A 24,354-nucleotide genomic window follows, 5' to 3' on the forward strand; every position below is an offset into this window, starting at 1 on the left:
GAGAGAGAGAGTTGTGATTGGTGCAGATTTCAATGGACATTTTGGCACAGGAAACAGGGGCGATGAAGAAGTGAGGGGTAAGTACGGCATTCAGAAAAGGAACTTTGAGGGTCAGATGGTGGTGGATTAGCAGTGGTGAACACTTATTTTCAGAAGAGACAGTAGCAGTAGAAGCATGCAGGTGGATTATATATTGTGGAGACGATGTTGATTGATGTTGATGATATTCAAAAGAGCTAAAGTCACTCAGTATAATTTCTTTACAATGAAATAATGATTTAAAAATAACAGCAATACCACCACCTTTTTTTCCCTGTCCGACCCTTGTTCATAAAATTTAAATCTGTTGGTGTTGCCTCATTTAAAATTGTACTACAGCTACTTTCTGTAAACCATATTTAATTTAATAATGAAAATTCCAGACCATAGGTTGTAATGATGTCATTGATTAACATTGATTTGTTACCCAATGACCTGATATTAAGAAGACGCAGGAACATAGAGTGACCTACAAGAGTGGAAGAAGAAGCACACAGGTGGATTATATTTTGTGCAGATGATGGAGGAGGAGGTTATCCATTGTAAAGTAGTGGTGGAGGAGAGTGTAGCTCGACAACATAGGATGGTGGTGTGTAGGATGACTCTGGTAGCGGGTAGGAAGATTAAGAAGTCAAAGGTAGACCAGAGAATCAGATCGTGGAAGTTGAGAAAGGAAGAATGTTGTGTGGCCTTTCAGAAAGAGGTAAGACAGGCTCTAGATGGACAGGAAGAGCTCCTGGAAGACTGGAATACTACTGCCAAGGTACTCAGAGAGGGAGGCAGGAGAGTACTTGGGGTGCCTTCTGTTAGGAAAGTGGAGAAGGAGACTTGGTGGTGGAACCCCAAAATCCAGGAAGTCATCCAAGGAAAGAGTGAAATGTTGGCGATCGATGCAAAAAAGTTTGACGCCTCACAAACTTCATATTGAAGTCCAACAAGGATAAAATAGTGGAATCGTACTATACATGTAAAGCAGGGTGAGTGTTTTTTACTTGGAAAGATCATGAGTAATAACATTGTTGTCTTTATAAGTGAGTTAGGTTTGATTTGCTACAATGGTGATTAACTCAGTCAGTACCGTAGTCACCAGATGAAAAAGTTTGACATGGTTCGTAACTGAACCCTGTGCTCTGTCTTAAAAGTCTGATGTGATACAAAGGCAAAGAGACATTTCTCTTCCATGACATCGCGCATTTACGTATCACTAACCCGACTCTTCGGCATAAAACATTACAAACTTCATTCAGTGGGTCGGTCATACACTAACAAAGTGAAAGTTCTTCTCCTGCAATGTTTAAAGCACTTCAAACATACAGCTCTGTTTGTTGATATTGTTCACCTCTAGTTGTACATGCGGTCTTCCGCAAGCCTTAATCTATCATAGACACTTCGTCAACTGTGTGTTGGGCTTTAGAAAATGAATTAACCGTGCTTCTTGTAACCTAGCAGGATATCTTTCACCAGAATTCCACGTTCCCCAAGCACATCTGAGGACTATTTTCTTCGTAATATTAATTTGTCCAAGCGCACGCTACTGACAACCAGTATTGCTTGTGGGACAACTTGGTGGCAGGGACGTGTCAAGCCAGGGGTTAAGACAATGGTGGCAATCTGATTGGCTATTATTGTACAAGTGATTGACAGGTCAGAAAGGTCCATTGTCAGTGCGGTCGCCACACAGTACAGAGGCGTACCATGCTCCCACCTGGACCATCTTAGTGAGTAACAGGAAGTGTAGTTGCCTCACCGTCTGTCATGGTCCTGCCGATTCAGCCCTGGCTGTGCGGGTCCCTGCACACCTGCACTGATTAGGAGGCGCACACCTGCGCCTCATAGGCAGTGATTAACCCCTGTATTTATAGGACCCAGCGGACGATCTGTCTTTGCCAGATCGTTGCCACCCATGCCTCGTTCCCACACTCCTGCATTCCTGACGCCAACCTCCCGTGTACCGACCAACACCTGTTTCCTGACTAACCCCGTAAGCCTGTCACTTAGTCTGTTCCTGCTGTTTGTGCTGACTGACTCCCCGGTTACCGACTTTGGAACGAATAAAGACTTTCTTCTAACTGCCTTCCTGTCCACCGAGGCGTGCATTTAGGGTCGAGTCCTGGTTATGACAGAACGATCTGGCCAAGACATGTACCCAGCCAACTTCAAAGCTATCTGCCGCTTGTTACAATTCCAGGGCAGAAGCCTGGCTGAGCAGGAAGCTGCCCTCCAGGCAACAAACCAAAGGATCCTTGAGATCTGTGCCCGGCTGGAGCCATGGCTAGCCTCTCAGGCTAGCGCCACTACTACCATGCCAACGGCGGCCACTCCGGCTTCTATCCCTGCCCAGCTCGCTCAGACTACCCCGCCAGCCGCGGAGATTTAGCGTACCATAGTAACACCTCTCTCCCGACCTGAATGTTTCTCTGGCGACTCAGGGAACGTCAGACCCTTGCTCACTCAGTGTGACCTCCACTTCGAGCAACAGGCTTCCGCCTTCCCGACTGACCGCGCACTGATCGCCTTTGTCATCTCCCACAAGAGGGGAAGAGCGGAGGCATGGGCCACGGCTGAGTGAAGTCGCAACTCTGAAACGTGTCACGCCATGATGCAGGTGTTTCAGTACTCCGTGCCAGAGAAGGTTCTGCTGTGTTGTTAAATTATGACAAAAATTCAACAATGAAATATTCAAATATAAAGTGGCACTTTGACACGTGCCATACTTTGTTTGCATAAAATTATCCTGCTGGGGCAGCACGCAGAAAGCATGTCAAGAGCTACTTTCCAGAGTCTAAGTTAGTCAACAGAAAATCTATTTGGACCCAACAAGGTGAATGGAATTCAGATAGCTTTGCTGGTGCTTTAAGCAATTGTGAGAAATGGAAAGCCATTCACAGTTGGGGCGTTTGCCAAAACATTCAGACTTGATATTTCCAGTAAACATTTTGACAACTTCTCATGAAGACATGCCTTTGTCAGCAGGAACTGTTCACCATCATACCATAAAGATAGCAAATCAAATTGAGTTACGTTCATGATTAATGTTTGCAAGTCTCAACACCTGCATGAAGCTTAATCTAACGACGTATGAAGCACCAGAAGTTGAATTTATGGTAAGAGGTACTTTTGTCATCATTGGTTAGCAACAGTATAACAATTTTACTTAAAATAATTCAAAGAATAATTGTACTGTAAAACTGCTGGTCTTACATACATGTGCAAATACACCCGTATTTAGTTTTTAAAATATTGTATGGCTCTTTTGAAGTCACATTTTAAAATATTTGGCATTTAAGCCTCTGTCCATCGAAAAGGTTCCCAACCCCTGGCCTAGGGTGTACTGGTGCCAAGTACATATATGGACACCATTGTACTTGAACATGATCCTACCTTATGGACAATCAATGATAACCAGACCCATCAAGTAGATAAACACCACTCAGGTTCAAATTGTGAGGAGTGGGTGCATTCCTTACAATCATGCCCTTGCGGCTCTTACTGTCATTTCACATAAGCAGAAAGAGGGAAGTCCCAGTTGGAACACTCTCCACCACTCTCTCATAAAAGGTGGATACTCTAAGCTTCTGTTGGGCACAAAAAACACTCAGCACCTATCCCTCCCAAATGAGGGCATGGAGGAAGGCTACTCACTTGTCCACTGGGGTGAACCCTAAGGTACAGACAATGAGTAAGTTGACAAGTAGTATGCTCACAACTGTTAAGTCTCTCTACCCATGGGCAACTCCAAATAGAAGCAAGTCCAACCGCTCTCAAAAAGGTTGGTCCAACTATTTCTTCCCAGAAACTCTCTAGTTAGAGAGGTATGTAGTAGTTGTTCGACAACAGCTATGGCTCCTTCACTGCAAGAGAGGTGATTTTTAACATCCCTCGAGCCAGCTTCTGTAGCCAGGGAGCGGACCATAAAAGCCTTTGACTATTACTGAATTACAACTGAATGTTATCGACAATGTATGAAAAAGTTGTTTAATATTTGCTGATTTTGAAGCTTGAAAAGGTCAAGTCTGGAGTCCAGTAAGTCCTCAAAAATTCGGCATGCTCTTTCTTTCATTGCCTCTTTCTTAGTTGCTACAGCATGCAAGTCATCAAGAGTGAATAGGGGGATATCAGTCATCCTCTCATCAGTCCTGTGTTCTAGTCACATTTTTCCTTCTTCGTAGTGCTACCAAACCTGGCCGTGGTTGGTAAACACAGAACTGTTTCAATGACTGCTGTCCAAAAATGCCTCAACAGCTCCTTTGGCAGGCTGTAGTTTGTCAGCAGCTCCAGGAAATACATCCTCTGCTGGGCCATTTTTAGGATAGTATTGAAGTTGTCCTCTCGGTTTAGGTCTTGAAGATTATAGTTCCCAGGAACCTGAGGCTCTCAAAGGTTGACACAGGACTATTTGAAATATCAGGGGTGGTGGTGGTGATGATTTTTTTTCCATGTCTGCAATCATCTCAAAGACAACTACAGATTGAACTGGCTGAACCACAGTACCAGCCGCTCAACTTCTCGTTGATATGCAGTCTCATCTACACCATCAATTGGACTGAGTTGTTGTCTACAAACTTCAGAATCCAGTTCCAATAGTTCAAGCAGAAAGAGAAGAGCAGTGGAGTGGAGGGCCTAGGTACTAATGGTGTGTGTGGATGAGGCTGTTTCCTCGAGCCTTGGCTGCTGTGCTTTGCATGTCTGGAAGCAGTAAATCCAGTGATAGATAACAGGAGGTATGCTGAGCTGTAGGATTTCGGGGATGATGGTGTTGAATGCAGGGTTGGAGTCCATAAACAGGATCCTAGAATACATCAGTGCATCATTGAGGTGTTACAGGATGAAGTGGAAACCCATTCAGACAAAGTACCAGGGGGAATGAATGAATCATCACACTTCTCCATCAAGGTTAGTACAGTAGTCAGTCGTTAACATATTCTCATCACATTTGAGAGACTGGATTTCCCTAAGAGGTTGGACTTAAACTCAACAAAAAATCATTATCTTGCAATGTGGCTAAGAATAGGCAGCTCTGAATCAGTGTTGCTGGTTGACTCCAACACACCCGTGTCCACTCTAAACTTGCAATAACGCTGAAACATGTATTCACAAACACACACACACACAGGAAGGGGACTGAAGTCACCCCGCAGAGGCACCAGACCTGACAATTTGTTTCAGACAAGTCAATTTCATGATTTTTGTAATGACAATTGTATAGTTTTGAGTACCCTGATTTACCAAATTACTTACATCTCACTGCTAAACCTTCCATAGCATTACTTTGCAACCCAAGTTTTTTTGTTTGTAATTAACTTAGTGTAATTATAACTCAGTTTTCTGTCTCATCCAATTATTAGATGTCAGCTGGGTCTTACTGCTACTTGGTCTTCGCCAGCATTTGTCTGTCAGTGGCTGTTTATGTCTACACAATCATACCAGAGACCAAAAACAAGACGTTCATGGAGATAAGTCGATTGTTCTCCAAGAAGGAGCCCGTTCTAGAGACCCGGTGCCTTCTACTGGTGGATCAGCGGAAGCTGAAGAAGATTAATGGCTATGGAGGCCTGGAACATCATTCACTAGCATTTGAGAGTTCTTCCTCTGTATCTTAACAAAGATTTAAAGTTTTACTCAGACTCTAGATAGACTCTACTACTTGTGGAATGCTCTTTATACTGAATTAGATTTTTGCTGCAAAAATATGATTGGGGCAAACATCCTTAGCTTTTAAAACTGACGCTACACTATGCATAGAATTGAACCTCTGATTTATTGCTTTCCTGAAATAGACCTCGGCTTCTGTGACATTGAATGTGTGCAATATAAATCTAGAAACAAATTAATACCTTTAATAAATATTCTATATGACACATTTCAACCTAAACCAGTTATGTGGGACCCAGTTATAGTGTTATTGATGTGACACTATTTGACGTGTTTTTATGCAATTATACAGTATATCTTAATATGATCTTATTTGTTGAATTTTAATACATCTTGGTATTGAATCCATATATTAAAACATGTGAATTTGTTTTCAAGTTTTGGAAGAATCCAAGATGAAATTGTTTAACAGTGCTACTCATTTTGTCTCGCAATTTAAAATATGTGGAAGGATTTTATTGTTTTTAATTATACTAATTAACTACCCCCACCCCAAAAAAACTTTGTCATATACTACATAAAAAAGTCTGTATTACCTGAAAGTAGAATATTGCTAAAGTAATCTTTTTTAAAATGATCTCTCTATGGCTCCATGTTATGCCTGAATTTTACAATTATTTTTATTATCCATCCATCAATTTTCTGAGCCACTTATCCTTACAATTGTTGTGGGAGTGGTGGATTGTAGCCTCCTGGCAGCAATCTGCAGGCAGGAGGCAGGGTACACCCTGAACTGGCTGCCAGACAATGGATCAATCTGTGAAAATGATTGACAGCTCCCTTTTGACCAATCAGTGAGCGTCATTTTCTGAACTTCGCCCTTGCTATCCACATCCAGGATCTTATACCCACAAACAAAGAGAGAGTGTTTTTACTTTACGCCTCTGAATTGTGAGTGTATAGTTCTGCTTATATTCGAATCGGAAATGTGGTGCTTCGATGTGGCTGGGGAACGTGTAATGGAGACGAGCACTCTCCAGAGAGATTAGTGGGAGCATATCTTGTGCACTTTCCCACCCCAAAGCGTAATTTAGATAAATGCAAATGGTGGATTAAGGCTTGTGGCTAACCTCACGACCAGCTGAACTTCCACCCATCCATCCCTTTTCTTGCCGCTTATCCTCACTAGGGTCGTGGGGTGTGCTGGAGCTTATCCCAGCTGTCAAGGGGCAGGTACACCCTGAACTGGCTGCCAGCCAATTGCAGGGCACATAGAGAAACTGCCAGACTCACAATCACACTTAGAGGCAATTTAGAGTCTCCAATTAATGTTGCATGTTTTTGGGACGTGGGAGGAAACCGTAGAGCCCGGAGAAAACCCACGCAGGTACTCCACACACAGGTCCTCGGAACTGTGAGGCCAACGCTTTACCAGCTGAGCCACCGTGCCGCCCCAGCTGAACGTATCGAAGTTGAATCAGCACAAAGCCGTCTGTTCCAAGGTAAGTTACTCAGTTACTCGGTGTAGCAGTTATAAAGTACAATTATGATTAACCTCTCCTGGAATGTGACAAGGGGCTTGGACTACAAATTGACAAAGACCAATATTATTCATTATTTATTTCATTATTTTAACCTGTAGTTCATATCTGTCTGACAAAGAATCAATTTTCTTTTCCTCCTTTCTGTTGGTCCAGCTACAACTACTTCACTCATCTGCAGTGGTTTGATTTTGGACCCTATAGGTTTATTCCACTGCTGTGGCAGAGACCTGCAGCTTTGCTCACACAGCATGTGAGAAAAGTTATGGAGTTTGAGGCCTTGTAGAGTTTTAATCAAACCAATAATAGGGGAGCACACCAACACACACCCAACGGCCAACACATTGCAGAAACTTTAACTAGTGTATCTGTTTGGAAAACCTTGACATTATGAATATATCCCTGTTGAAAGTAATTCAGGTTTTACTGGTCCTGAGAACTGTCAGGCAGACACGCTAATCAGTCGTGCCACCTCAACCAGCCAAATTGTTTTCACAAGACATAGGAAACCTGGTTTATATCATCTGACACTCCATAAAACTGGTTGCACATCTCATTACTTGCACAGCATTGTGGGAGGGGGGGCTCATTGATGACTGTTAAACAATGGGACCCAATAAACATGACTCCCCTCCTTTCCACCCGTAGTGGGGGGGGGGGGGGTCGAAACATCCTACATGAAAGCCTGAGTTTGTATCAAACCTCCTGGAATATTATAAATGTATGCCTTGATTTCAGTATTGTTAGTATGTCAGTTTAAAGGTTAGGCTACGAGAATTTTGGAACCCAAACAGTTTGAAATGTGTCAAATAATTTGTTGATTTGTCATGACTAAAGTTTTGACCAGTCAATCGCAGAGGTTGTGTTGGTTGAACTCATGACCGTGTGACAACCCAGCCCACAAAAAAAGTCTTTCATTCATCCCGTCCCTTGATTGATAAACAATTATAATTGATGACATCTGAATTTTTCAACACTGGTCACACATTTGCAAACAACAGTGCTAAAAGGTAACTGCGGCTGATTCTGATTCAAACTACGCTAAGTATATCAAAACGAGCTCGTCAGTGAGTTGCCTCCAATTTAATTAATCTGTTTCCTTAAACTTAAGGAATGCGAGGAGTATTTTACCATTTCACACTAACTGATGAACATTTGGAAATGAGCTTGAGGCTGGCTGTAAGAATCTGCTGTACAGACAATATTCATCCCCAAATGATTCACTTCAGTGCAAGTCATTGGAGTAAAGTCAGGTAATTACAAAAAAATGAACATTATTAATCAGGTTGTGTTGTGCAAGATTTGCTCGTGTGGTGGGGGATGCAAGGTACAGTACATTAACATAAAATACATTGGTGCTGAGTTGTGTCAGCAGCCCAGAATTTTAGTTCATTGGTATTTCTCTGACCTGGTCGTGACCCCCCCGCCACCCAAAAAATGACAGGTAGATCACAGTAAGTTAGCTGGTTGAGAAATAGATCTTGGAGCAAAAAGTTTGGCCACCTATGGATTAGACAATTACTTTATTTGCTTGATCCATAAATAAAAGTACAAAGTTGGAGTATTTTTGAATAATGTGATGGGATTTTTAAACCCATTCTCTTTATAGTTCAAATTATTGATTAAATTCCAGTCAATGGCCATGGTCTTCTCCAATTCCCCTGTCCTTTAGACATGCTCCCTGGATATTTAACCCTTGGCTTCTGCCTTTTTTTATTCTCTTGGCTCTTTGTTCCTGGCACTCTGTTCCTTCTGGCAAACATCTTCAGCTACAGGGCTGCTTCAGCTAGATCTCACCACTACATTTTCTTTTTTCAAACCCCACGGTTCGGAAACCTGGGATGGTGACTCCGATTCTTGGCTTCAACTTGTCCACTGCTAGTTAATCAGAGAAGCTGCTGTTAAAAATGCAAGTTACGCTTAGAGCCAAGTGTAAGCTTTCTGATTTAGCAGCAGGCTCATAAAAAAGGAGAGGGATAAACATCATTCTCCCACTGAACACATGAAGAACAACTCCCATTTTTCCCATTTTCACCTGTTTTAGTTTTCTTTTTTCATCCTTTATCCTCAGCTGGAGCTGTTTTTTATTCCTCTTGAGATGCTCAGAGGCAATGAAGACATGTGTGGCTGGTCAGGGCTATACGAGAATGGCAGTCTCTCCTGCATCCAGGACTGATAAGTGTAGTTGTTTGTCTATATGCCTGGGTTGAAGCCTTTCTTCTTTGTCTCCTTGCCTCTGACAGTCAATCAAGTGTCCCCTAAAAGTGTGAAAGCTCCTCTTTCACTGGCTCCTCCAGACCAATCAGTCAATGGCAGTGTCATCATTAATTTCAAGGGTTTTCATGGCCTCTCTTGTAGGCATCCTTAAACTGGAGTTTGGGACTGCCAATGTTCTTTGTGTCAGTTCAAAGTAGATCCTTTGGAATTCTTCTGTCCTCCATACGCACTACATGGCCAAGCCAGCGGAGATGCCTCTGCTTAAGCAAACTGTAAATGCTGGGAACCATGGCTCTGTCCAGTATGCTGATGCTTGTCACCTTATCTTGTCAGGTGATGCCAGGATGTGGCGGAGACAGTGCATGTGGAAGGTACTAAGATTGTGCTCAGGTACTTAAAGTCGTGACCAACTTCCAGTGCTTGGTTGGTGATTTTGGGTGGAGAGCCTGGATCCTGCCCCATGACTTGTGTTTTCTTACAACTCACTGTCAACCCAAAGGCCTTGAATGTCTGGCTGAGGTGGTACATAAGCAATTCAAGCTCATCCACTGTATGGGTCTTGATTGCTGTGTCATCCGCAAAAAGAGACCACAAAGGCATTTCTGCTGGACCTTGAATTTGGCCCTAAGCAGGAGAGGTTATAGAGTTTGTCATCTAATCTAGTTTGACGATAGATGCCCTCGGTGGCTGATCCGAAGGTGTGCATCAGGGGGACAGTGAAAAATCTCTCGGATCATCCAGGGTTTTTGGTTGGGGAAAATCCGAGTATCTACTGTATGTAGTTTTTGATATAAGACAGAACAGTATCTGTGTTCTTGAAGATTCTGGTGTTTAAATTCCCAATCAGTGCCTGAAAAACAGTCCTGCAGCTGAGAGGTGCATTCTCAGGCCATGTTGTAAATGTCTTTGTTTGAGGCCTTGTTTGTGTTTATGGGGGTGATGTATGTGGGCATAAGAGTGACGCAAACATGATTGGATCTAGCAAGATTGGGGAGGGGTGTGGCCCTGTATGCATGTTTAATGTTGGAGTAAACATGGTCGAGGGGGATTTGTCTCCTCTGGTGTACACCTCACATACTGGATGAAAATCTTTAAACACACTTGATTGAAGTCACCAGCAACAATAAATACACTGCTGAGGTGGGTGAGCTGCTGTTTGTTTACAGTTGCGAGGGGACGGCTAAGTTCTGTGCTAACATTAGCATCCAGTGGGATATAGACAACTACCATAATGACAACCACTATCTCCCTCTGTAGAATAAATGGTCTGCATGAGACTACAAGGAACTCTAAGTCAGAAGAGTAGTGGGTGTCGATGATCCTGCTATTAGAACACTAGTCGTTGTGCACATAAATACAAAGTCCTCCTCCTCTGCTTTTACCGGAGACTTTGATTCTGTCCAGTCAATGTAGCGTACAGTCCGGTAGTAAAACTGCAGCATCTGAGATTTGCGTATGTAACCACGTCTCTATGATGAAAATAAGACTGCAGTTCCGGACAAAACTGCTTTGAACTAATTGTAATTCCAATTCATCCATTTTGCGGGGAATGGATCTTGCATTGATCACAAAGATGCTTGGTAGCGGTGGTCTGTGAGGTTGCTTCCTTACCTTAGCACCCAGGCCCGAAAGACATCCTCACTTTTGTTTATGCTCTCCGCACCTTCTCCGTCACTTGCTGGGTAGACCGGCTATCCACGGAGATCCAGGGGGTGTCGCAATGTCCTCCGGAACATTGTTTTTCTTTTGATATTCGTTTGTGATTGATAAAATTATGCTTCAGTCCCAGATCAATGAGGTCCTGGAAGCTATAGGTGAACGTTGCAAAAATCCACAAATAGCGCCAAAGTAATGAAAAAGAAAGAACCAGTGCACACTGCCATCCTAAAGTTGACTTTGATCCAGGCTTACTGTAGACTCAGCTGGTTCTGTTCACTGGGGCTACTTTTATAGGCAGTGTCTCACCACTCTGGTCGCTGCGGGTGAGCTTGATGCATGGTAGGCTGGGACATTTGATGAGAACCACATCAAGTTGGTGACAGTACTTGGACCCGGGGTGTCTCTGGGAGACTCAGTGTTACAGCAGAGTTCCATCACATGCTATCCATTTTCATTCATGTGTCCAACACCGAAGGGATGCAGACAGGACGGCCAAGCTGTGTTACATCATTACATGATGATCGTAATCATCATCATGTTTTGATTTTAAACCATTATTTTAAGTATGAATCAGAACCTACTCCTACAACAGCAATATGGCTGCTCATGTACAAGTCACTATTGACATTATTATTACCATCCATCCACTCATCTTCAATCATTTATCCATGGTCCACACAGAACCCGCCTAACTTTTTTTTTGTGCTGTGGGAGTTGAAACTTCTTCTGAGAGGGGATTTTGCCAGACAGTCCCACCAGACAATCAAAATGTCGGACTGGCATCTTCCTAACAGTCAGAGCCTACTCACCAGAAGGTGGTTATCTGTTAATACCTCCGCCGAGCATCCAAGACATGCGGTCGCAAATCTGATGACACAACCACAAAGTCGATCATCAAACTGTGGTCAAGGGTGTTCTGGTGCCAAGTGCACATGTAGACACCCTTGTGCTTGAACATGGTATACGTTATTTACAATCCGTGATAAGTATGGGAGTCCCAATAAGACCCACTCTCCAGAACTCTCTCTAAAGACTCCAAAAAATGCGGGTAGTCTGAGCTGTTGTTTGTTGCATAGGCACACACAACAGTCACTAACCGTCCCCCAACTGAAGGCGCAGGGAGGCTCCCAAAAGCAAGGAGCACCCAAAAAGTTTTATAACCGCTGCTCTATATTCAAAAGTTTGCCCCTTTCTGCATTTGGTTTATCCAAAATACAACTACTGTATCAGCTCTATTTTCACTATTTGCTTTTCGGCCAAAGTCTCTATCTCCTGTGACGACTGGAGTTCCACTCAAGTCCACGTCCCATCATACACATACATTTTGTGATCCTGCTCTCTTTGCACCTCCAAATTACGGAAAATGATATTTTATTGTCTCAGTACTTGGACAACAATAAAATTTAATCTAATATATGGGTACAGTCTTCTTCTTCTTTTCCTTTCGGCTTGTCCCGTTAGGGGTCGCCACAGCGTGTCATCTTTTGCCATCTTAGCCTATCTCCTGCATCTTCCTCTCTAACCCCAACTGCCCTCATGTCTTCCCTCACCACATCCATAAACCTTCTCTTTGGTCTTCCTCTCGCTCTTTTGCCTGGGAGCGCCATCCTCAGCATCCTTCTACCAATATACTCACTCTCTCGCCTCTGAACATGTCCAAACCATCGAAGTCTGCTCTCTCGAATCTTGTCTCCAAAACATCCAGCTTTGGCCGTCCCTCAAATGAGCTCATGAGCGAGAACCTCAACATCTTCATTTCTGCCACCTCCAGTTCAGCTTCCTGTTGTTTCTTCAGTGCCACCGTCTCTAATCCGTACATCATGGCCGGCCTCACCACTGTTTTGTAAACTTTGCCCTTCATCCTAGCAGACACTCTTCTGTCACATAACACACCAGACACCTTTCGCCAGCTGTTCCAACCTGCTTGGAGCCGTTTCTTCACTTCCTTACCACACTCACCATTGCTCTGGATTGTTGACCCTAAATATTTGAAGTCGTCCACCCTCACTATTTCTTCTCCCTGTAGCCTCACTCTTCCCCTTCCACTTTTCTCATTCACGCACATATATTCTGTTTTACTTCGGCTAATCTTCATTCCTCTCCTTTCCAGTGCATGTCTCCATCTTTCCAATTGTTCCTCTGCATGCTCCCTGCTTTCACTGCATATGACAATATCATCTGCGAACATCATGGTCCAAGGGGATTCCAGTCTAACCTCATCTGTCAGCCTATCCATTACCACTGCAAACAGGAAGGGGCTCAGAGCTGATCCCTGATGCAGTCCCACCTCCACCTTAAATTCCTCTGTCACACCTAAGGCACACCTCACCATTGTTCTGCTACCATCATACATGTCCTGTACTATTTTAACATACTTCTCTGCCACACCAGACTTACGCATGCAGTACCACAGTTCCTCTCTTGGTACTCTGTCATTGGCTTTCTCTAGATCCACAAAGACACAATGTAGCTCCTTCTGACCTTCTCTGTACTTTTCCACGAGCATCCTCAAGGCAAATAATGCATCTGTGGTACTCTTTCTAGGCATGAAACCATACTGTTGCTCGCAGATACTTACTTCTGTCCTGAGTCTAGCCTCCACTACTCTTTCCCATAACTTCATTGTGTGGCTCATCAACTTTATTCCTCTATAGTTCCCACAGCTCTGAACATCCCCTTTGTTCTTAAAAATGGGAACTAGAACACATTTCCTCCATTCTTCAGGCATCTTTTCGCCCGCTAGTATTCTGTTGAATAAGTTGGTCAAAAACTCCACAGCCATCTCTCCAAATTGCTTCCATACCTCTACCGGTATGTCATCAGGACCAACTGCCTTTCCATTTTTCATCCTTTGTAGTGCCTTTCTGACTTCCCCCTTAGTAATCATTTCCACTTCCTGGTCCTTCACTCTTGCCTCTTCAACTCTTCCTTCTCTCTCATTTTCTTCATTCATCAACTTCTCAAAGTATTCTTTCCATCTATTTAGTACACTACCGGCACCAGTCAACACATTTCCATCTCTATCCTTAATCACCCTTACCTGCTGCACATCCTTCCCATCTCTATCCCTCTGTCTGGCCAACCTGTAGAGATCCTTTTCTCCTTCTTTCGTGTCCAACCTGGTGTACATGTCTTCATATGCCTCTTGTTTAGCCTTTGCCACCTCTACCTTTGCCCTACGTCGCATCTCGATGTACTCCTTTCGCCTCTCCTCAGTCCTCTCAGTATGCCACTTCTTCTTCGCTAATCTCTTTCCTTGTATGACTCCCTGTATTTTGGGGTTCCACCACCAAGTCTCCTTCTCCCCTTTCCTACCAGATGACACACCAAGTACTCTCCTGCCTGTCTCTCTGATCACCTTGGCTGTCGTCGTCCAGTCTTCCGGGATCTTCGGTTGTCCATCGAGAGCCTGTCTCACCTCTTTCCGGAAGGCCGCACAACATTCTTCCTTTCTCAGCTTCCACCACATGGTTCTCTGCTCTACCTTTGTCTTCTTAATCTTCCTACCCACCACCAGAATCATCCTACATACTACCATCCTATGCTGTCGAGCTACACTCTCCCCTACCACTACTTTACAGTCAGTAACCTCCTTCAGATTACATCGTCTGCACAAAATATAATCTACCTGCGTGGTTCTACCTCCGCTCTTGTAGGCCACTATATGTTCCTCCCTCTTCTGGAAATAAGTGTTCACTACAGCCATCTCCATCCTTTTTGCAAAGTCCACCACCATCTGCCCTTCAAAGTTCCTTTCATGGATGCCGTACTTACCCATCACTTCTTCATCGCCCCTGTTTCCTTTACCAATATGTCCATTACAATCTGCACCAATCACAACTCTCTCGCTGTCTGGGATGCTCAGAACTACTTCATCTAGTTCCTTCCAGAATTTCTCTTTCAACTCTAGGTCACATCCTACCTGTGGTGCATAGCCGCTAACCACATTATACATAACACCCTCAATTTCAAATTTTAGTCTCATCACTCGATCTGATACTCTTTTCACCTCCAAGACATTCTTAGCCAGCTCTTCCTTTAAAATAACTCAATTTCTTTTCCCATCTACTCCGTGGTAGAATAATTTAAACCCTGCTCCCAAACTTCTAGCCTTACTACCTTTCCACCTGCTCTCTTGGATGCACAGAATATCAACCTTTCTCCTAATCATCATGTCAACTAACTCCTGTGCTTTTCCTGTCATAGTCCCAACATTCAAAGTCCCTACACTCAGTTGTAGGCTCTGTGCATTCCTCTTTTTCTTCTGACGCTGGATCCGGTTTCCTCCTCTTCTTTGTCTTCGACCCACAGTAGCTGAATTTCCACCGACGCCCTGCAGGTTAGCAGTGCCGGGGGCGGGCGTTGTTAACCCAGGCCACGACCGATCCGGTATGGGATTCTTTAGATGAACGCTCATATTTGTTTGGCACAGTTTTTACGCCGGATGCCCTTCCTGACGCAACCCTCTGCATTTATCCGGGCTTGGGACCGGCCTACAGATTGCACTGGTTTGTGCCCCCATAGGGCTGCATTAATATATGGGTACAGTAATCTACTATATCAGTCATATGTCCATTTAAACAGAAGAAGATGACAGTATGTAGCTTTTTAATGACGCCTCAAGTTGTGAACCTCTTGCAGAAGCAATGGGATGGTGAGACGCAGTCTTTCATGGGACTTCATCTACTCATCACCACAGGGAGGAAAAAAACTCACTGTAAAATATGGTGCAAGGCAAAAAGCAAAACAAAGCACCACAACAAAATTTGAAAACAGAAAAAAAAAATGTGGGTTTCTGTAGATGATGGGAAGAGGGGTCTAAAACTTTCATCGTAGGTGCATATCCACAGTGAGAGAGATAATCTAAAAAAGAATAATCCAGAAATCCAAAAATCCGTGAGGTCGTGCTGCATAAAGACCCCTGTCCACCCCATACAATCAGTAAGACTTGTAACATGGCCAAGACCAAAGACCTGTCCAAAGACACCAGAGACTAAATTGTACAACTCCACATGGCTGTCAAGGGCTACGGAGAAAATTTCAAGCAGCTTGGTGAAAAAAGGTCCACTGTCAGAGCAATCATTAGAAAATGGAAGAAGCTGAACATGACAGTCAATCTCAATCAGAGTGGAGCCCCATGCAAGATATCACTTCATGGGGCTTCAATGATCCTTCCAAAGGTGAGGAATCAGCCCAGGACTACAAGACAGGACTTGGTCAATGACCTGAAAAGAGCTGGGACCACCGTTTCCAAGGTGACTGTTGGAAATACACTCAGACATCATGGTTTGACAGCAAATGTCAAGACCCTTCCTAAGTTTGCCAATGACTATTTGGATGATACAGAGGAGTCGTGGGAGAAAGTTTTGTGGTCAGATGAGACCAAAATTGAACTTTTTGGTGATAATTCCACTAACTGTGTTTGGAGGAACACAAATGATGAGTTCCATCCCAAGAACACCATCCCGGACTGTGAAGCATGGGGGTGGTAGCATCATGCTTTGGGGGTGTTTTTCTGCACATGGGACAGGACCACTGCACTGTATTAAGGAGAGGATGACCACGGTTATGTATTGTGAGATTTTGGGGAACAACCTCTTTCCCTCAAGTCAGAGCATTGAAGTTGGGTTGTGGCTGGGTCTTTCAACATGACAATGACTCGAAACACACAGCCAGAAAAACCAAGGAGTGGCTCCGTAAGAAGCATATAATGGTTCTGGTGTGACCTAGCCAGGCTCCAGACCTAAACCCAATACAAAATCTTTGGAGGGAGCTGAACCTCAGTGTTTCTCAGGATTTTTCTTTTTAGATTATTTCTCTCACAGTGGACATGCACCTATTATGATAATTTCAGACCCCTCCATGATTTCTAAGTAGGAGCTCTTGCAATATAGCAGGGTGTTCAAATACTTATTTTCTTCACTGTATGTTGACCAAAAAGATAGGAAGATGCCAAAGTACTAAGAACTGGGACAAGAAACAAAGAACTAATTCTAAAATATATTGCTTGACCAAGCGTTCGGCGGTCACAGATTCATAGTCAAGTCAGTGTGGCTGAGTTTCTGCGCCCGTGGCGGCATATAAGGAGGAGGTGGACCCCAGCTATGTTGCTTTTAGGGGTATGTTCAAAGTTGCCGCAGTACTCGATGAACACTATTGAGACGTTGTTGGCTGGGCGACGCGCACATCGACACATTTCATCCGGGGATCTTTTGTTACGTTATGACAGAGACCGATTACGTGGTCCGCCCCACACTATTATTTTTTTTAGTAGCTGTATGCATCAACACATTTCATACGCGGATCTTTTGCTACGTCATGAGAGAGACCGCTTAAGTGGTCCGCCCCAAACATTTTTTTTTATTTTTTTTTTGGGCGCTGTATACACACCTACCTGTTATTTGGAACCCACGAAGCTCTCGTCCTCTGCACACGTGCAATCCATTTTTCACAACAAACAGGGTCTCTTTCAAACTTATGAAGGGTAATTCCATTCTCCCAAGTGTTTAAGCAATGTCCAGCAATGCAACGAGCCGGCATTTTGGCTAACACGAAGGTACAACGAGCTACTTTCCGGAAGTAAAACTAATGGAAACAAACGAGTCCACTAGGGGTCGCCTCTGTCCTGTATGTCACTTCCTACTTCTCGAAAACAAATCCCTCGAGAGGATTTTCATGGCGGGAGTTACAAAAAGCTGTACACATCAAAATTATGTTTTGTGGTGAAAAAACACATGGGACCATATTGACTGTGGGGTTTTCATTCATAATATACCAAAAATCATCCGTTTGACAACACTTGAGCTTTAAAGCCCAAGTGTCATCCCTATAAACATTCTAAAATAATGGTTTAGGTCCTACCTGGAGGAAAGGAGCTACTTTGTGACCATTGGAGGTGCTAAGTGTCAGCAAATGCCAATGAACTATAGGGTCCCTCAAGGGTCAGTTGTTGGACCTCTCCTGTTCAGCCTGTATATGCTACCGTTGGGTCAAATTCTTCAAAACTTCAATTTTGACTAGCATAGCTATGCAGATGACCCACAGTTATATTTAGCAGTGTCTCCATATGACTACAGTTCAATTGAGGTATTGTGCGACTGTCTAAATCAGATAAACAACTGGATGTGCCAAAATGTTCTTCAACTAAATCACAACAAAACTGAGACAATTGTTTTTGACAGTAAAGAAAAGAGAATTGCTGTTAGTAAACACCTGTACTCTCTATATTAAAAAAAAAAGGACCAAATCCGAAACCTTGGTATTCTGATTGACTCAATCACAAAAACGGCCTTCTATCATCTGAAAAACATATCTAGAGTGAAGTCTTGTATGTGTGTGTACTGCAATCCTGAAGTCCTGGCACTGGCTTCCAGTCAGCTTTAGAATATATTTTAAAGTTCTGCTACTGGTCTATGAATCACTCAATGATTTAGGTCCTGAATACATGAAAGAAATGCTCACAGAATACAAACCCAGTACAGCTCTGAGATCGACTGACTCGGGTCAAATAGTGGTGCACAGAGTCCAAAGCAAACATGGTGAAGGAGCATTTAGCTATTATGTTGCACACAAATGGAATAAGTTGCCAACAGAGGTGAGGTCAGCTCCAAGTGTGAATGTTTTTAAATCCAGGTTGAAAACTGTTCTTTTTCCGCATGCTTTTTAGAATATATCCACTTTTTGATCATATTACTTGCACTCTATGTGGTTTTAATTCTTTTTTTAAATATTTTTTTTGTCGTTCTTATTGTTTTAATGCCATTTTAAATGTTTTATCTCTGTGTTTTCAAATACCTTTAATCATGTAAAGCACATTGAGTTATCTCGTGTTTGAAATACGCTAAACAAATAAATTTGCTTTACTTTTCTCTTCTGGAAAAACAATGTTCACTTCTGGCATTTTAATCATTTTTGCAAAGTTCACAACAATCTGCCCCTCAAAGTTCCTTTCCTGGATGCCATACTTACCCATCATTTCTTCATCACCCCTATTTCCTTCACCAACCCGTCCATTACAATCTGCACCACTCTCAACTCTTTATGTCTAGCATGTTCAGAACTACTTTCCATATTTTCTCTTTCAACTCGAGGTCACATTCTACCTGTGGTGCATCGCCGCTAATCACATAATACGGGACACCTACAATTTCAGATTTCAGCCTCATCACTCAATCTGATACTCTTTTCCAATCCAAGACATTGCTAGCCAGTTCTTCCTTTAAAATAACCCTGACTCCATTTTTATTTCTATCTAGTCCATGGTAAAATAATTTAAACCCTGCTCCTAAACATCTGGCCTTACTGCCTTTCAACCTGCTCTCTTGAATGCACAATATATCAACCTTTCTCCTCATCATCATGTCACCCAACTCCTGAATTTTTCCTGTCAAAGTCCCAACATTCAAAGTCCCTACACTCAGTTGTAGACTCTGTGAATTCCTCTTCTTCTTCTGCTAATGAATCCACTTTCCTCCTCTTATTTGTCTTCGACCCAGAGTAGCTGAATTTCCACTGATGCCCTTTCAGGTTAATTGTGCCTGGGGTGGGCACTGTAACCCAAGCCACGACCAATCCGGTATGGGATTCTTTCAATGAACTTATTTGCTTGGCACAGTTTTACACTAGATGCCCTTCCTGACGCAACCCTTTGCATTTATCTGGGCTTGGGACCCGTTTACAAATTGCACTGGCTTGCGCCCCCATAGGGCTGCATTGATGGATTGCTATATATATATATATATATATATATATATATATATATATATTGTATGTAAATAGGCAGCAAGGTGGGGCAGCTTTTTCGCATTGGCCCTACAGTTCTGATGACCCAGATTCAATCCCGGCCCTGCCTGTGTGGAGTTTGCATGTTCTTCCCATGCCTGGGTGGGTTTTTTCCAGGTACTCTGGTTTCCTCTGACATCCCAAAAACATGCAACATTAATTGGACACTCTAAATTGCCCCTAGGTGTGATTGTGAGTGTGGCTGTGTGTCTCAATGTGCCCTGCGAATGGCTGGCAACCAGTTCAGAATGTACCCCGCCTCCTGCCCGTTGACACCTGGGATAGGCTCCAGCACTTCCCGCAACCCTTGTGAGAATAAGCAGCAAAGAAAATTGATGGTTGGATATATATATAATATATATATATAGATTGTTTTTGTTGTTTTTGATAATTGTGCAAACTGTTGCAGACTCCTCTCGCAGTTAGAGCAGTTTGAAATGATATTTGAAATAGAATAATCTCATGGAGTGACTATTTTGCAAATGGCACAGAGACTTCAAGATATGTATGCAGTTTAAAGTGACGAGTAGTTACATAATATGGGTTGATGTCAATTGTGCAAATTGTGCCGATATCTCTAGAGCAAATAAGCGGCCAGTATTGGTTAACAGATATACAAGTAGTCTGTCATTTGCCCGACAGAGACAACAATGTCAACAAAAAAAATTCCCCATGTTGCAATGAAATGATAAGATTCCTTTTAAGGATTTAATGGGAAGATGGAAGGAGCTGTTCGAATGTCTGTTAGTTTTCTCTCATATTGAAGCGCCTACATGAGAGAAGGAACTGGAAGAAGTGATGATGACCAGGATGTGGCGAATCCAAGAGATTTTGGGGTAGTCTTAGTTATGGCATCCAAGACGGATGTGTGTTTCTTTATTTGGACTTTTGAGGCATCTTGTAACCTCATGCCCCGGGAACATGTAATGTCATACAGCACATTTTGATCAAGTTAACTGCTCCTATGCTCCCACAGCCAGTGATAGCCCATCTGGCATGGTGGATGATTCTCCCTGACGGTAGGGAAGCCTGGCCCAGTCATCGACAACCCCAAGGGCTCAATGTAGCCCTACCACATTACACCGATGGACAAATGTTTCTACAATATATTGTATTAATTGGCAGAACATAATTCTTTTTTTTTTTCTTTTTTAGCCTGCAAGAAGCATTTGGCCTTCCTTGCGGCTGTTGGCTTGGAGTTTATCATTTGTCTAAAATCTTTCTCCATAAAAAAATACATAAAAAACAAAATGAAAAAATAGCTTCATCTTAAAGGTCAATGCAGCCTTATGGGGGACACAAGACAGTGCAAACTGTAAACCCAGATAAATGTAGAGGATTGCGTCAGGAAGGGTATTCATCTTAAAATTTTCAAAACAAATATGAGTGTTAATTTGAATCATCCCATACTGGATCGGTCATGACCCGGGTTAAAAACTCTGCCCCCGGGACCGTTAACCCTGCAGGGCGCTGGTGGAAATTCAGCTACTGTGGGTTAAAGATGAAGGAGAGGAGGATAGTGGGTTGTTTGGCAGAAAGAAAAGGGGAAAGCACAGAGCCTACCACTGAGTGTGGGGACTATACATTTTGGGACAATGACAGGATAATCTCAGTAGTTGGTTGACATGACGATTGGGAGAAAGGTTGATATATTGTGCATCCAAAAGAGCAGGTGGAAATGTAGTAAGGCAAGAAGTTTAGGGGCAGGGTTTAAATTATTTTATCATGGAGTAGGTGGGAATAGAAATGGAGTAGGAGTTATTTTAAAGGAAGAGTTAGATAAGAATCTCTTTGAGGTGAAAAGAGTATCAGATAGAGTGATAAGTGATGAATTTGAAATTGATGGTGTTATGTCTAATGTGCCCCTAAGGTATGATTTGACCTAGAAAGATGTGACCTGGAAAGAACTAGAAGTAGTTCTGAGCATCCCAGACACAGCAAGAGTTGTGGTTAGGTCAGATTTTAATGGGCATGTTCGTGATGGAAAAGGGGGTGATGAAAAATTTTTGAGTATTTCTGGCATCCAGAAAAGGAACTGTGAGGGACACATCGTGGTAGACTTTGTTAAAAGCATGGAAATGGCAGTCGTGAAAGGTAGCATCATATGGTGACCTACAAGAGCAGATGTAGAAGCAAGCAGGTAGATTAAATTTTGTCAAGACGATGTATTCTGAAAGAGGTTACTGACTGCAATGATGGAGAGAGTTTAGATCAGGGGCGGGAAAATATTTTGGTTCAGGGGCCACATTGACTTTTAAATTTGAAAGGGGGCCAAGTCACAAGCAGATCCTTATATCCATCCATCTATTTTCTTAGCTGCTTATCCTCACAAGGGTCACGGGGAGTGCTGGAGCCTATCCCAGCACTCAACGGGCAGGGGGTGGGGTACACCCTGAACTGGTTGCCAGTCAATTACATGGCACATCAAGACAAACAGCTGCACTCACAATCACTCCTAGGGGCAATTTAGAGTGTCCAATTAATGTTGCATGTTTTTGGGATCTGGGAGGAAACCGGAGTGCCCGGAGAAAAACCACACAGGCACGGGGAGACCATGAAAACTCCACACAGGCGGGTCCGGGATTGAACCTGAAACCTCAGAACTGTGAGGCCAACGCTTTCAAGCACCAACTCCGTGCAGCCAGATTCTTACATATGAAAAATAAAATAACTCATTGTAGTGTTAATGCTTGGATTTACTTATAATGGGAACTGTGTTATTTTGTTGATTATTCTTTTTTTTTTTTTTGCCAGTGCATCAAAGTCTGGTGCTAGTTTTGTGGTGGCAATCCTAAAACAGCAACTGGCAAGTTGCAGGAAGATCACCTATCCACAACGAAAAAAAAAAAACAGCTTAATTGCACCCATTCCTTGAAAATGTACACCGTAAGAGATACAGTTGCATCAACTTGAACCAATAAATGAAATATTAGTGTTAAAGCAGTAACTTGGTGCAGAATTGACATTGACACAACCATACTGTAATTTTGATCTAAAGAACGAAAAAAGGTGACCACATTATGCAACTGTTTACAAAAAGCTCTGGGTGATAGTAGGCGGAGAGAATCACTTACATGCATGACATCACCCATGCAGAGCCTCAAACCAGCTCACGGTCAGGACTACAAGGAAACAGAAAGTTCTCACTTTGAATTGGAAATATTATATAAGATAAATATCTTAAATTTTTCAGTGAGACAGTCCTTTACCTCCATGACAGAGGTTATGACAGCCCACGTCGAGATGACCCACAATGCATTGCACACTTAACACGCCAATAGAACTGTAGTTTTTATGTGTAAATAATAAAAAAATACTTAAAAATAGACATTTTACAAATCAAAATAAAAATAGTGTGGTGATAGTAAAATTGTGCATTGCTTTACACTTTTAAGGTACTGCTCCATCACTATGCATACAAATCCCTGTCTCGGCATGCTATTTATCTCTGCAGCTTATGTGTCGATGAATGTTAAGGCGATGATCCTTCTAATTGTCAGGATACCCTCATGTTTTAATGAGAGACATTATAAACCCATTAGTAATTGGATTCTAGTTACATTGTTCACTTCACTTATTTCAAAATTACTGCCCAGCATTCACTGTTGTGTTTTCTTCTCTTTGTTCTACCCTTGGTGGTTGAAGTCTTCAGAACAGAAGCAGTGTAGAAACAGAATAGCCAAATTCATTCAATGAATCACTGGACCTGCCACCTGGTGGAACCAGGAGTATCACAGCACAACCTGGTGGAACCAGTCAAAATTACAGACAAAGTCCAATGAATGTAGCCATGATTTTGGTACGATTCTGGTAATTCTGTACCAATATTTTTGGGGCCCAATTGAATTGGTCAACGGGCTGTACTTTGCCCACCCCTGAGCTTGACAGCATAGGATGGTGGTGTGTTGGATGACTATGGTGGTGGGGAGAAAGGTTAATAAGACAAAGGTGGAGCCAAGAACCATATGGTGGAAGCTGAGAAAGGAAGAGTGTTGTGTGGCATTTTGGAAAGAGGTGAGGTAAGCTATTGATGAACAGGAGGAGCTCCCCAAAGAGTGGACAATAGCCAATATAATGAGAGAGACAGGCAGGAGAGTACTTGGTGTGTCTTCTGGTCAGAAAGAGGAGAGGGAGATTTGGTGGTGGAATTACAGGAAGTAATACAAGGAAAGAGTTTAGCAAAAAAAGAACTGGGACACAAAGAGGAAAAAGCAAAATACTGATATGCAATGTAGAGCAAAGTTAGGTGTGACAAAGGCTAAACAAGTGGCCATATGAGGACATGTACTCGTACGTTAGCTTGGACACTAATGAAGGAGAGAAAGATCTCTACAGGTTGGGCAAACATGAATAGAGATGGGAAGGATAGGCAGCAGTTTAGGGTGATTAAGGATAGAGATAGAAATGTGTTGACTGGTGACACTAGTGTTCTCGATAGATGGAAAAAATGCTTTGGGGAGTTGATGTCATGTCCCATCGGAACGAGAGTAGGACCCTAATGCAGGAACTCGGAAGACGCAAGGTA

General features: G+C 42.9%; 1 protein-coding gene across 2 annotated transcripts in view; it reads left to right on the forward strand.

Moving 5' to 3' along the window:
- LOC133510144 (solute carrier family 2, facilitated glucose transporter member 9-like) overlaps positions 1-6,002 on the forward strand; it is a 76,026-nt gene extending 70,024 nt beyond the window's left edge. For both annotated transcript variants that reach the window (XM_061837870.1, XM_061837871.1), the window contains one exon: positions 5,385-6,002. In XM_061837870.1, coding sequence (XP_061693854.1) covers positions 5,385-5,639 — 255 coding nt within the window. In that variant the 3' untranslated portion in view covers positions 5,640-6,002. The remainder of the gene's footprint in view (positions 1-5,384) is intronic.
- Positions 6,003-24,354: the final 18,352 nt, after the last annotated feature.

The sequence above is a fragment of the Syngnathoides biaculeatus genome, chromosome 12 (genome assembly GCF_019802595.1).
Source record: "Syngnathoides biaculeatus isolate LvHL_M chromosome 12, ASM1980259v1, whole genome shotgun sequence".
NCBI lineage: Eukaryota > Metazoa > Chordata > Actinopteri > Syngnathiformes > Syngnathidae > Syngnathoides > Syngnathoides biaculeatus.